This window comes from Brachypodium distachyon, chromosome 4 (genome assembly GCF_000005505.3).
Source record: "Brachypodium distachyon strain Bd21 chromosome 4, Brachypodium_distachyon_v3.0, whole genome shotgun sequence".
Lineage (NCBI taxonomy): Eukaryota > Viridiplantae > Streptophyta > Magnoliopsida > Poales > Poaceae > Brachypodium > Brachypodium distachyon.
In genome coordinates this window covers 5,748,263-5,761,863 of record NC_016134.3, presented here as the reverse complement: position 1 = coordinate 5,761,863, position 13,601 = coordinate 5,748,263, and the positions used below count along the sequence as shown (strand labels likewise).

General features: G+C 43.3%; 2 protein-coding genes across 2 annotated transcripts; one reads left to right on the top strand and one right to left on the bottom strand.

Annotated features, from left to right (window-relative positions):
- Positions 1 to 1,353: 1,353 nt before the first annotated feature.
- LOC100829932 (vacuolar protein sorting-associated protein 26A) lies at positions 1,354 to 8,733 on the top strand. Its single transcript, XM_003576073.4, has 11 exons — positions 1,354 to 1,528; positions 2,185 to 2,259; positions 2,369 to 2,443; positions 2,534 to 2,606; positions 3,166 to 3,210; positions 4,174 to 4,285; positions 6,194 to 6,260; positions 6,499 to 6,543; positions 6,970 to 7,025; positions 7,129 to 7,304; positions 8,067 to 8,733. Exons 1-11 carry the CDS (start codon positions 1,526 to 1,528, stop codon positions 8,252 to 8,254), a joined length of 915 nt encoding a protein of 304 aa, XP_003576121.1. The 5' UTR covers positions 1,354 to 1,525; the 3' UTR covers positions 8,255 to 8,733.
- A 122-nt stretch (positions 8,734 to 8,855) lies between these two features.
- LOC100828720 lies at positions 8,856 to 11,466 on the bottom strand. Its single transcript, XM_003576070.4, has 3 exons — positions 11,007 to 11,466; positions 10,845 to 10,912; positions 8,856 to 9,366 (listed from the first exon to the last, which is right to left on the bottom strand). Exons 1-3 carry the CDS (start codon positions 11,326 to 11,328, stop codon positions 9,076 to 9,078), a joined length of 681 nt encoding a protein of 226 aa, XP_003576118.1. The 5' UTR covers positions 11,329 to 11,466; the 3' UTR covers positions 8,856 to 9,075.
- Positions 11,467 to 13,601: the final 2,135 nt, after the last annotated feature.

Sequence of the window (13,601 nt, the reverse complement as noted above, 5' to 3'; positions counted from 1 at the left end):
TGCAGTTAACCCTGGTTCGGTTACGGGCATGCGCGGCAGCGCACGGTAGCGAGGGGGGAAAGCGCGCGCGGGACCTGGTCTCTTTTCGGGATCGTGGGGTGGGCCGTGCGGTCTTTCCTTTTTGGGGGTGGCGGGCGGCACCTGGTCGGAACGCACCGCGTACGCCAGATCGTGCGCGCGCACTCCCTAGCCGCCCCCTTCTTGGATATATGCGATCATAAATTTGTTTGAAAAATGTCGAGATCAAGGCAACTTACTTCCTCAGCTCCACAAAACATATTATATAATTTTTCTCATTCATTTCATATTATATCTCATTTTTCTCTTGGTTACCGCACCCGGCTAATAACTGTTTTGGCCCATTTAATTTTAAACCAAACAAGAATTGTTTTGGTCAAAATGCACGGATCTATATGCATGACCTGTTTTGTGTAACGGAGGAAGTATAAAAAACGATTTTAAGTGCCGGCTTTTCTATCATCTACCCAAACCTTGAGGGGAAACAAGTCCGACAACAAAACAACAGAGGACATAATAACAAACACAATACATGAAGACGGCATCAAGAAAGGATAGTCACTCGCATGCAAATGCTCTTGAGAAGATATAGGATTTGTACTTGTACTTTTGTTTTGACAGTGTAATATTTATTTTATATATACGGAGTAGCATGAATTGTACACTAGTTAGAGCCAATCAACGATCAATTGCAATCCACAAAAAAAAAGGATCAATTGCAAAGGAGTTCGAATTGAAATGATCAAATCCATAACCAATTAGATAAAGTCAATGATCAACTACTTCTGATGCAGCCAAGTGTGTGTTGAAGTTCGACTGCACTCCGTGGCTATAGATGGCATCGGGTCGGGCTTTTTTGAAAAACCTAGAAGCCCGGCGGACATGGGCCGTTTGTGCCCGGCTCGGCACATATTTAACCAAGCCGCGCCGGCCCGAGGTTTCGCCTGTGCCGCGCCAGGGGCCTCAACCCTAGGCTCGTTGGGCCGCACGGCCCGATTAGCTTTTTTTTAGATATGGCCCATCAACTCTAAAAAATCTAGTCAAAGACAACTTATTTTTACATTTGGGCCGTCATATCAACTAGTTTTGATCCATCAATTCCACGGTTTGAGCCCAAATCCAAGTTTTTTTTTGACATTTGGCACGAGAGCCCTTGCTGGCCCCGCCGGATCTTAACGGGCAGGCCCATTTCCGGCCGGCCCGGCCCCTCTATTGCCGGGCTTCATCAGTCCGTGCCCAGGCCGGGCCCGTTTACCTCTAGCCGGGTCGGCATGGCCACCTATATCCATGGCCACGTCAGACAGACCACAGCCCAGCTGGCTGCAGAGCTGTACTGTTTCTTCAAGCCCGGATCAGAACACGGAGGGCCCACTTGTCAGCTCAAGCTAGACTCCTCTGCCGAGATCAGAGAAGGGGAACCGACGCAGCCTGCGATCTCTCCGCCACATCGGATCTCGATCTCCGTCGCCGGCCGCCGCCTTCTCCGTCGCCGGTCGGCCATCCCGCCATGGTTAGTAGCACCACCCTCTCCGTGTCCCTTCTCTACCTAAGCGCACCCGCCCGCTCGGACTCTGAGAGCGGCGAGCTTTCCCGCGGCGCCGCTCGCCCGGGCTTGACCCCGGCGGCGCAGGCGGAGCCATACGCCCGTATGGTTATCGAATCAAGTGTTTATTGGCTGGTACTCCAGTAATTCAATTAGATTGAGGCGCGTCATGCTCTGCTTCAGCGGTTACAGTCAACTGAATTTGTCTGACGAACAACGCGTGATTGCCGAGTGGCACTGCGACGCTTTTAAATAGGCTTTCCCGCCTCGTTATTTGCTAAATTTGATCCTAATTCAACCCCGAGTATGATCTTGGGGCAACTTGTGCGGCAGATGACCTTGTCCATTTCACTCGGGATGAGTAACGTGATCCTGGATGCAGCTGTGGTCTGACCATCTGAATCGCGAGTGAAATGAGTTTGGTTCCACAAAGTTTGACTTACATGCCTGAATATGGGAACTCTGACGGTTATTGCATATATGCTACTTTACTTATTGTGCGTACTGGTACGAGCAACCAAATTTTCGCTTGATTGTAGTATCTGTATCTTCCAATATGGATATGCTACATCTGATTTCAGTGACTTTAGCACATGTTAATGAATTTCTTCTTGTGTATTCAGAATTATATCATTGGAGCATTCAAGCCGCCCTGCGACATCTCGATCATATTTGGCGAAGCAAGAAACAGGAAGCAGGTAAACTTCCTTAATGTCTCGATGTTACTGCAAGATGTGTTCAACCATGAGCGCTGCTTATAGCTTACAAATGGTCGGTTCCTGACTTCCTGTCTGTTGTAATTCACAGGTTTCAGTTAAGAAGGACAATGGGAAGACAATGATGGTTCCTGTTTTCCAGAGCATGGAAACGATATCTGGAGAGGTATTACTAAGACTGTGTATGCTTATTCTTAATTTCTTATACATTGTTTGGCTGTAGCACAGTATTGAGCTGCGATGCAATGATCTGTAGGTGTCAATAGCACCTGTCCCAGGTAAAAGGATTGAACACATGGGTGTCAAGATCGAATTGCTGGGTCAAATTGGTATGCCATGTTGCCCTAGTTCTGTAAATTTCTGCATGCAAGTTTTTAAACCATACTATACTTTTGCATCTAGGGATTGTCACTTTCACGCTCTTATTCAATATGTCAGTGCTGCTTTGGGTTATATGGCTAGTCTGTTCTTTGTTTTTATCAACATCTAGTCGTTCATTATGGTTGTATCCTGTTTTTCTATGTTACCCTAAGTCGATTCTTGTTCTGACGATTTCTTGCACAAACCGGCAGTGTGTATCCTTCTGAACCCACATGTTGATATTACAACGTTCTCAAGTGTTGCTCTTGATCATTTTGTTGTTTAATTGGTCTGTTTGTCAGTTAGGTCTGCTCTGTGTTTATATAAACATTTTATCTACTTTTTGGCTGTGCTGGATTATTGCATTATGCTCCCAGGTCATATTCTGTATGCTTATTGCTGGAGTAATGCTCTTTTGTTACTTACATTGTTCATTGAAAATTTACTAGATTATTTCTAGTCTACTATGTACTAGTACTTTGGCCTCCTAGGTCCTATTATTTACCATTTACCATCAATATTTTACAGAGCTCTATTTTGACCGAGGAAACTTCTATGACTTCACTTCATTAGGTGAGTTAGTGGTGAATGAAAAAAGTTAGTGGTGAATGATATGTAAATACCCCTTATGTTGGAACTCCTTTTCTTGTATAGAAGTTTTCTTGGAACCACGGATTATTAGTAGATAGCTTATTATTAATCATATCAATGTTTTGCTTCTGAAACTTTTACTTCTTGTTATAGTTTCCCAACATAATTGATCCTCCTTACATTGCAAACTGTAGCGACTATGCCATTTTTTTACACCTCAACATATCCTTCAAAATTGCTGTGATGCATGGCGTAAATCTTGTGAAACCAAAGTGGTGTTGACTCAAAAGTGAAAACTACAATTTTTGTTCTTTTGTGTTGAAAATATGTACAATTGACTTAATAAATACAAATTGTGTTTCTAACAGGATTTGAGCCAAGTATTTTTAAGAAACGGGTGAACTATATTGATTTCTTTTGTCTAGAAGGTGGGTTTTACATGGATGATTAGATCACATGATTAGTAAACTAGTATTACATGTCTTTTATTCAAGTGATAAATCATTATGCATTGGAAGAAAAAAGACACACAAGAAGATCAACTCTACCATATCTAGCTACTCTATATTCACCAACTCAGGGTTTGTTTACTTCACTAGTTGCAAGACTTGATCTTTCAATTAGCTGCGCTGGTACAAGACCAAAACACCTGGCTAGAAACCTTGAAATAGTACCTATCAAGTGCCAAAATGTTTTCCTGAAACTGATTTTAATTAGTTATCTTGATATATGTGCATATTTATCAAGCTATTCTTATGGATGCCTGCTTAAGATAATTATTGCTGGCTCTGTGTACATATTATCTTGATCTATTTCATGATCTGAAACTGATTTAAATTAGCTATTTTGATAAATTAGTTTCCCAACAGAAGAAAACTCAAGCTATTCTTATGGATGTCTGTGTACACTATTTCATGATCTGAAACACCATTTATGTTCTTGCAGTGCGTGAGTTGGAAATTCCTGGTGAAATCTATGAAAAGAAGACATATCCATTTGAGTTTTCTTCTGTTGAAATGCCATACGAGTCTTACAACGGAACAAACGTCAGACTAAGGTAAGCAAATGATATGTTACAAGAGCAGTATTCGTACTCTTTTTCTTGAGTAAATAGCAGTTTTGCCCACCTGAACTGACTAAATTTCCAGAAAACACCAGTGTTACATCATCATTGCACATAACGCCTGGCAAATGGACTTTGAATTGCACTTTGCACTAGTTCTTGAGTTGCGGCAAAAACAATACCCACTCTCATAGTCAACTTAAGTGGTGCACAGGGAAACACGATGTCAGTTTACCTGCAATTTGAGTCAACTTAAGTGGTGCAAAGTGCAATATAGGCCCCCTTCTTTTCGGCTGCAGCTTCTCCAGAAACCAGCTTCAGCTGAATTTCTGAGGGAAGCTGCTGCCACAGGAAGCTCCAAGAAGCTATCCTGATCCCTTCTTTTTGGTTTCTGAAACTGCAGCTTATTGTCTGGTTTGAATGGGAATTGTCCATAACACCCCTGGACTTTATATTGCTTCATGTTAATTCATAATACCACTGTTTAACCACATAATTGACCAAGAAGATGAATTCTGAACACAATAAAGAGGTAAATTATGATAAAAAAACATAAAGTGCAAAGAAGTTCATTGCATTCTTTCTGTTTATGCACATAGCACATGTACTGTACCTCACAACAAATCTGAAAAATATCTCTATACACAATCAAGATACACCAGACAGCAAATGGATGGATACAGAAAACCAAATCCAACTGCTTTCAAGCATATGCATGAACAAACTTGCTCTAGGCGGTACAATTCTGATGCACATAACAATAGTTCACGTGTGAAGATCAGGTCCCACATCAGACAAGCTACTAGTTTTATAAGATATGGTGGGAGCTGAATGTGGCCAAATTACAGCAGCCTACCTACGCAATCAGAAGAATCAATGGCAAGGTTGGGGGGCCCAAGCTGCACCCTCTGACGATTGAAGTTGCTCGCAGGCGAATTTCACACGGGCGAACTGGACGGAGGAGCTCCGTGTGAGGTGCTGGGCGGTGGAGTTCGGTGACCTGCAACAGCGGGCATGGACCACGGGACGGCAGGAGGCGCTGGAATCGGCGGCAGAAGCAGGGAGGAGCCGGACAGATCGGCAGGATGCGGCGGCGGATCCGGGGAAGGCGGCCGGCCGTGAGGAAGCCGACGGAGATCCGGGGAAGGCGGCCGGCCGTGAGGAAGCCGACGGAGATCCGGGGAAGGCGGCCGGCCGTGGGGTGGCCACCCGAGAGAGGTGGGACGGGGGAGGAGCGGCGGCTGCAGTGGAGAGGCGTGCCCTAGGGTTAAGCGACGAGGAGCGGAGGAGGACGAGTGCGAGGGGTCAGGCGGGTTCGGGGATTTTCCGCGTGAGCTCGGCGGTGGCATTATCAGTGTAATAACGGTTCGCGTTGGGGTTAAGGCCGATTCGCTCGTGTGGAGAAGCTCGGGAAGCTGGTCGAGACCAGTTTCTCCCGGCAGCTGGTTTTACACATGATTTTAGATGGGCTTCTTGTGGCAGCCCGTGAGAAATTTTCCCTTCTTTTCAGATTCAGCTTCCTGGAACCTATAAGCTGGCCCAGAAGCTCAAAAGAAGGGGGCCATAATTATCTTTAGTTAAAGTAATACGAGCCACGTTTTTTCATGGTTTCCTACATTTTACATGTATACATTTGGTAAGCATGCTGTAACATCTGATATTGGTATGTTGAACTGGCAAGGTGGGCATTCTGTGATCACAAATACTTGTTTCATCTGGTGTGTATTTCCTTGTTTTGGGGGATTTATAATGTTGATTTTGTGCTTAAATCAAAATGGTTTCCATGTTTGCGCCGGAATGATATTTGAACTACATATGCTTTCTGTAACATTTAAGTGCTTTGGAGAGAAGCTTTACTTAAGTACCTCTAAAGATATATATGTGCCTTGGATGTGCATGCAGGTACATTTTGAAGGTGACAATTGGTCGAAACTATGTTGGCAATATTGTGGAATACCGGGATTTCTGTGTAAGTCTTGAATTCACCGTACAACCACCCTTATTTTTGTACTACCTACGTGGAGGGTGTAGAGTGCAAACATGATGATGTGGATCAGCTCCACCAGTTTTTTGGCAGGCTTTGTGTATGCTCCATTCTGATTTCCTTTTCTTGAATGAATTCCAATGCATAAACATAACACTTTTTGTAGCAGCAGCATTGCAGAAGTCCTCCTTTTAGATCATATATCTTACTTTTTTTTTTGCAGGTAAGGAACTACACTCCTGCCCCTACAATCAATAACAGCATTAAGGTGAGATGTTATTAGCGAACTAATGATGTTAAAAGCTTCTCATTTGGTACTTGCATGATACATTTGAATAAATCTTTCCATGTATTAATTGGTGAAGCAAATATTATGGGATATGGGCATATGGCATGATCTTCTGGCCCCACCTCACATCCGCTGGATTCTGATCCAAATCACCATGAACTCATGGTTAAGTAGATGCTGGGATTGGCCTCACTTGGGGCCCTCTCCTGTGACATGATCTACCTTTGATAGTGACATACCTAAATGTAATATGCCTGAACATGACAGTTGAATAATTGATTTTCCTGTCATTTTAATAAGCTAAATCTTTACTTTCAGATGTTATTAAAGTGGGAATGATCTGAATAAAGATAGATGAATGCATATTTGCTTGTGTCATTTATGCTATTCAATGTCCCTTTTCAGATGGAAGTAGGAATTGAGGATTGCTTACATATCGAGTTTGAATACAGCAAAAGCAAGTAAGATCTCAGTCATATGCCCTAGCTATCTGGCTATATGTTATTATATGTTGCTCAATCTAAAAATCCACAACATTGGTCTCATTTTCACATTCTTGTTCAGGTACCATCTGACTGATGTCATCATAGGGAAGATATATTTTCTTCTTGTCAGAATAAAGATAAAAAACATGGAACTGGAGATCCGTCGTAGGGAATCAACTGGATCAGGCTCTAATACATATGTTGAAACTGAGACCCTTGCAAAATTTGAATTGATGGATGGTGCTCCAGTCAGAGGTATGCTAAGACTTTTTTCTTGGTCTCTTCTGCATTAGTAAACACAGTTCTTTTTCATTGTTTGTCCTGCGACATGAGGTTTAAACGACGCACTGGATACTCGAGCCAGAGTTGTAAAACAGCAACGACGTGCATGATACTCGAGCAATAGTTGTAAAATACTCCCTCTGATCCATATTAATTGTCAAAATTACATGTATCTTGATGCTTTTTAAGCATAGATACATCCATATTTTTGGGCAAATTTGAGACAATTAATATGTATCAGAGGGAGTACAAGTTAGTGGGGTTCATGGCTGTGTGTTTTTTACCTGAAATTTTCAAAAGCTAATTTTTATGCCCTTATAGCCATAGGGCTGATTCTAATGCCCCAACGTCTCAAAATTAGTAATATACCTAAACATAATTTAGTGTTGAGCAATCCCAAGCTTATAGGAAATACTGAGCTATGCAAGATCATTCTAATTAACTAGCAGCGCTTTCTTGTCAACTGTCATGTGCTTCCAAGCTCCAAGCTCACGTGTACATTTGAACTAGGACCTGCTGTAGGGATCCTCATTATTCCAGAAGCACATTCAATTTTACATAAAATACACCATTTGGGCTATTAACATAAAAGAGTACCTATCGTTCAAAGCTTGACAATGGTGGTTAGCATCTTAGTATGCATTGGTGGTTACTGCTTAGCTGCTTGCTCATGTGATGTGCTTGCGAGGATGTGGAAGTTGTTTTTCTGCATAATTAATTGAATTGTTTTTGCAGGAGAGTCAATTCCAGTTAGGCTCTTCTTGACACCATACGAGCTGACCCCAACTTACCGCAATATAAACAACAAATTCAGCGTCAAATACTACCTAAATCTAGTCCTTGTGGACGAGGAAGATAGGAGGTACTTCAAGCAGCAGGAGATCACAATCTATCGTCTTCTAGACAGCCCCCAAGCTTCCTAGGTTCCGTCTTGAGCAGTAAGATGTTGAGCAGTTGAGCTTCCCGGTTGTACAAGTGAGCGCTGAGGTTAGATTGATCCTTGCATGTATATAACTCCAGAAGAGTGCCGCAGCTTATTAGTGCCATTTAGGCTGCACTTCGAACTGCACAACTGTTTTTTTCCTACCCCTTCCTGTTGTCCTTTGTTATGGTACAACCTTGATTAGGAAGGGTAGGATACTTGTGAACTATCCGTAGGTTTGTTCTCTTTCTGACAAGACATCTAGCAAAGAGCATGTTTGTTGACATGCTTCAGAGTCTTGAGCTCCTAGTTAATTTATGTTCAATATATTTTTTACTTCCTCTATGTCAACATTTAGGTCGTTTTAGAATCCTTTCCTTAGTTTCTCTGAGTAAATTTCTGTATGTCTCTATCCATCTCTGAGTATAGAATTGTCATTGTATTAATTTTGATATATGTCTCAGAGGAAGATCTTACTTTTGCCTTGGGAGTTTCAAGACCTTTTAGCAATTAGGAACTTTAATTGTTGAACAGGTAGGATGTAAACAATCCAAAGTACTTTTCTTCTACACAACAAAGCAATACAAAGATAGCACACAGCTGACAACTCCAAAGCTGCCTGATTGCCCACTGCAAAATGCAAAGCCATCAAATATTTCCTTCCATGTCAGTTCTAAACCAGCAACAAACAAGCAAACAGACACCACAATGCACCACCAACCTTGTTGCATTATTCCCCCTATCTATAAGCTTCAGCCTGTTTCCTGCCTATACCACTATGTAAACACCTATGGGTCACACAAAGATCTTGAGGAGTAAGTGTCAAGCCAGGAGCCAGAAGTCCCTTTGGCGCCTGGTGGTGATGAGGTACCCTCCTCCTCGCCGGCTCTTCCGCCGGATGGCCAGCGCCATGCACCCTGCATGCTGAACACAATACTCGACGGTGCCGCCGCCTGTGTCCTTCCCGCCGGCCATCCACATTGCCAGTAGCCGCCATGTCATCGACCTCTTCTTATGCCCCATGACGAGGAGCGACACGCCCTGCTTTCTTGCTGCCTCCACTATCGTCGGCCCTCGCTCCTTCCCCTCCACCAGGGAAAGCTCGACGCGTACCTAATGGAACAAAAGGAACATGAGGTAACACAGCATGCAAATCGTGTAGATTGGACTTCACACTGAAGGTTCTCAATCAGGGGACCTTTGGCTCAATTATTAAGGGCCTGTTTGTTTGGGCTTCTGCGTCAGCTTTTGATGCTTCTAGCAAGCAACAAAAGCACCTCTGGAGATGCTTCTCAGCTTCATGTGTAAACATGAAAAGTGCTTTTGAGTTTGTTAAAAGAACCAAAAGCTGAAGCAGAAGCCCAAACAAACAGGGCCTAACTTCTTTGTCAGCTAACTAGAAGCAGGTACAGAGAGGCGTGGAAGTCAAACTAGAAATGAAAAGTGCAGTTTGAAAAATAGAACCATGTTAAGGGCCCATGCATGATCCCACTGCCTGGGAAGTGCATGCACCCCTTGATGATGCTAAGCTCATGCATCTATCTGGTGGCTGTGCCCTTTGCTTGCATCTGTTTGTTGCTATGCATCCTTCTTTCGTGATATGATGATGACAGGCTATATGGGACCCTCTTTCTTTGGTACTGTTTGACATACAATCTCAGTAGTGGGTTGAAAGCTTCAGTTAACCATGAATTAACTGGTTAATAAGGAGTTGTCGGCAAAGAACATTTACCAGTTGTTGGCATTGGATCAGGAGTAAGAAAGGAATAATTTTCTAGGACATCTTGATGAACACTGCAAGGACTACTAGCTTTCTAAAAACAGTTCTCCCCTCTCCTGATTGTACTTTTATTCTAATAATGAACTACCGACAATCTTCGTGTTACATCTTGGCTTACTAAAACTTTTGTTGAAGATATCAAACTCAATTTTCACATAACAAAAAATGGATAGGAAGAAAATATAAATGCATCTGTTCAAGTCGAATCCATTTGTACCACGAAGCAGAGGATGATCTGTTCAATAGTACCTTCTGTACCAGCCTTTCCATTATGTCGATAAGCAGGACCAGTCATATTATTAGTCAGCTCTAGATGGCATCAAAGGAGTACCTTTATCAACTACCACTGTACATATTGAATGTGGAAGAACCAGTCAGAGCATGCAAAGATCAATATTAATCTTGATTTTGCATGTAGTGTTGTGTTGATCTTGTACTTTTGTAGATTGTGTGTCTCAGTAGTGTTGTACTTTGAGCACAATGTGGCTGTAAATCTTCCTAGATTCAACCGCAATTTTTATTCACATGCATACACCCTAGGAGAAAAACAAAACCAAACCCAAAACTTCCTTCCTTAATTCATATTAGAAAGATGTATCGTGGCTTAAATGGCAACTCAAAACCCTAAACCACAATTTCTAGAAACTGAGCATATATAGGTAGCTACTTAAAAGAACTTCTTACTGGTAAAAAAAACTTAAAAGAACATCTTTAGAAAGTAGGGCACTAATATTTTCTCCTTCCCCCCTAAAATGACACTTGCTAATTTCAGGAACTAGTAGGAAGAAGAGCAGATACTTTGTATTGGTACCTCTGGTCTTTTAGACTGACAAATGCTCCTCAATGCCTCCAAGGGCTGATACCCTCTAAGATCATCTCCTGATATCAACAAAAGATGATCTTTTTAAAATCAGTTTCTAGCAATATGTACACTAACTTTGAAATGCGTCATCATGGCCTGACAAATGCTTACGGTTCTTGCCGGTGCTCCGGACGACGTCGAGGAGGACCACGGTGTCGCAAGGCCGGACGGAGTGCGAAAGCGCCCACTGCAGCGCCGTCCGGGCCTCATCGCCGCCACCGTCGGCCACCACCATCACCTTCCTCCCCACCGCAGCACCACAATTAGCCTTGTCCTTCTCTTTCTCCTCGGCCTTGCCATCGTCGCCTTTGTCCTCCCTGCCATCAGCGGCGGAGGCCTCCTTGGCGCATATCGGCGGCGGTGCAACGACGGCGCCTTCGGACCTGCTGATGATCCGGTGGAGGCAGAAGGACGGCAGCGATCTGGCCGTCATGGATGATGATTGGCTTTAATGTACTGTTGTTGCTGTTAGAGAGAAGAAGAAGCTAGCAAAGGGAGTGAGGGAGCTAGAGAGGGGGGTGATCCATGATACGATGCCAACTAATAGCTAAGCTGGCTTGTGGATCCCCACTGCGCCCATGGCCCATGCTGGTTGGTATAGATCGATCGATTGGTACGTTGGCCACACCTTAATTACCTGCACGAGCGCCTGTTGTTCTTTTCCTTTAGGAAAAAAAGAAGAAGCAATCTCTCTAGCTACTTCTATATCATTTTAGTTTTTTTTTTCTCTCATTAGCTTTTTTCAACGGATACTTTGATTTATTTATTTTTAACTAGTTGATTGAATGCCTTACTTTGCTATGGTCTTTGCCTAGCTGTCATTCTGAGTTTTGTTGGGGCCTACGTCATAATTTGTGTTGAGTATTTGTGTCTTGCTGTTTTTCACCTTTTTTTCTTCTGTATTTTTGTTGATTTGAAAAGATTAGAGTTATTTGAAATAGCATTGGATGGCTAAAATCGATTGGACTTCAGCATGTACTGAAACCCTTGCAATACTTGCACCATCTCTCGATCGAACTGCATTGCAGTCACCTGAAAAAAAAAGAACTGCATTGCAGTCGCAAAGTAAATAAGAGTTCTCGACTGATCCATCAATGGTTTAATTAGGTTAGTTACATTTTCTGTAGATTTAAATTTCCTTGTTTACTGGTCAGGTACATTTGTGACTAGATCTTGATCATTCCTGGCTTGTGAGGTTCGAGGATTAACTGCTGAATTTTACAAGACAATCTGCATAAAGCAACCTGAATTCAAAATTCAAACACATTTGATGTCCATACCTCTCTCTAGATCTCTCTTGTAAAAAGGATCTAGATCAGGAGGAGCGTGTGGTAATCTCTAAGATCATACAAATGATTGCGCTTTTGCCCATGAAGAACAGAGCAGATCATGAGTGATCCAAGAAAGAGGAGCATGCAACCTGCAAGCCAAAGGGACATGAGGACATATCCACTGTGTTGTCAATCATCATAGCCCATGGCTAAGCTACACTCAGCTGTCAGCTCAGCTGAGCCTAGCTAGAGCCTGCGTGCCTTGTGGTCGTAAAGGTGACGTGATTTGGGAGCAAAACGCAGGCAATGTTTGAGTCAGACATGTGTGCCCCCCCTGATCCTCACTGTACTCATTCCATTGATCCCGTTGCACTTTCTCGGTTCCGGAACAAGGGACGTGTATTTGTATATGTTTTGTTGCATCACCGACGAGCAAGCACAGCTCTGAGATGTGCACTCATGAGCAGCACTTTGCAAGTGCTATAGGCGCGCAGATTAATTGTTGGAACGGATTAGTTCAACAAAAGTCGTTATCTTTTTGTTAATTCAATCTAGAAGTTTCTATGGTTCGTGGGAGCATCATGTTTCACAGTTCGAGAGAAAAGGCTCCAGGCATCATGATGGCACTTTCCATAGAAGCGTCACATGTGCCTCTACAAACTAGAAGCTAGTGGCGCAGCTTAATTCGGCTAGCAGCTAGTCATCATCGTGGTGAAATTTTCCTGCAACCGAAAGCAAAATAACTAGGTGAAAATATCACAAAACCACAACCGTTACGTCCATCTTATCACTTAACCACAACTTCTGGAATTTTTATCCGAAAACCACAACTGAGCCTCCTAATTGCCTTTGGCTTCTGTTAACAGCGAAACTGACGTTCCTGGCCCACATGTAAGAGCTGATGGGGCACCAGGCTGGTTTATTTGGGTTTGGACCTGGTTCGACCGAACCAGTCCATTCCTCTCCCCCGTTCTCTCTCGTCCCCCCCCCCCTCTCTCTCTCTCTCTCTCTCTCTCAGAAAAGACGATAGAGTAGGCGACGGCGACGGGATGGGCGACGGCGGGCGTGCTGCCGGAGATCGGCGGCGGCAATGTCGATAAACTGGAGCGACTACGGCGACGGGGTTTGGTAAGATCCGTCGATCTCTTTCCTGATTGTCTCGCATCTTGGGGTCAGTTGATTTGTTCGCGATGGTACTTGCTTGCGAGGAAGGGTTGGGGGATTTGGATGATCGACGTTTTTTTGGTGATTTTCGTTGCGGATTTAGGTGGATTGCATTTGTGGGAATAATCGTTGTGTCATGGAGTAGTCTGACAATGGTGACGAATTAGCTAGGGTTAGGTAAATCGGGACCATTTGTTCTTCTTCTCAACAGTTGTCTTCATAACCTGCAGCTTCTTCTCAAATTCAGCTACAATTTCTGCCATTTCAGTCT

What these genes read in the sequence shown, in the direction of transcription:
- LOC100828720 (XM_003576070.4), bottom strand. Translation starts at nt 11,328, where the DNA reads ATGACGGCCAGATCGCTGCCGTCCTTCTGCCTCCACCGGATCATCAGC. An exon ending in CCGGAGCACCGGCAAGAACC is followed by an intron (nt 10,913 to 11,006) that starts GTAAGCATTTGT and finishes TGTTGATATCAG; the next exon opens with GAGATGATCTTAGAGGGTAT. An exon ending in GTCAGTCTAAAAGACCAGAG is followed by an intron (nt 9,367 to 10,844) that starts GTACCAATACAA and finishes TTGTTCCATTAG; the next exon opens with GTACGCGTCGAGCTTTCCCT.
- LOC100829932 (XM_003576073.4), top strand. An exon ending in CGAATTGCTGGGTCAAATTG is followed by an intron (nt 2,607 to 3,165) that starts GTATGCCATGTT and finishes AATATTTTACAG; the next exon opens with AGCTCTATTTTGACCGAGGA. An exon ending in CAATCAATAACAGCATTAAG is followed by an intron (nt 6,544 to 6,969) that starts GTGAGATGTTAT and finishes GTCCCTTTTCAG; the next exon opens with ATGGAAGTAGGAATTGAGGA.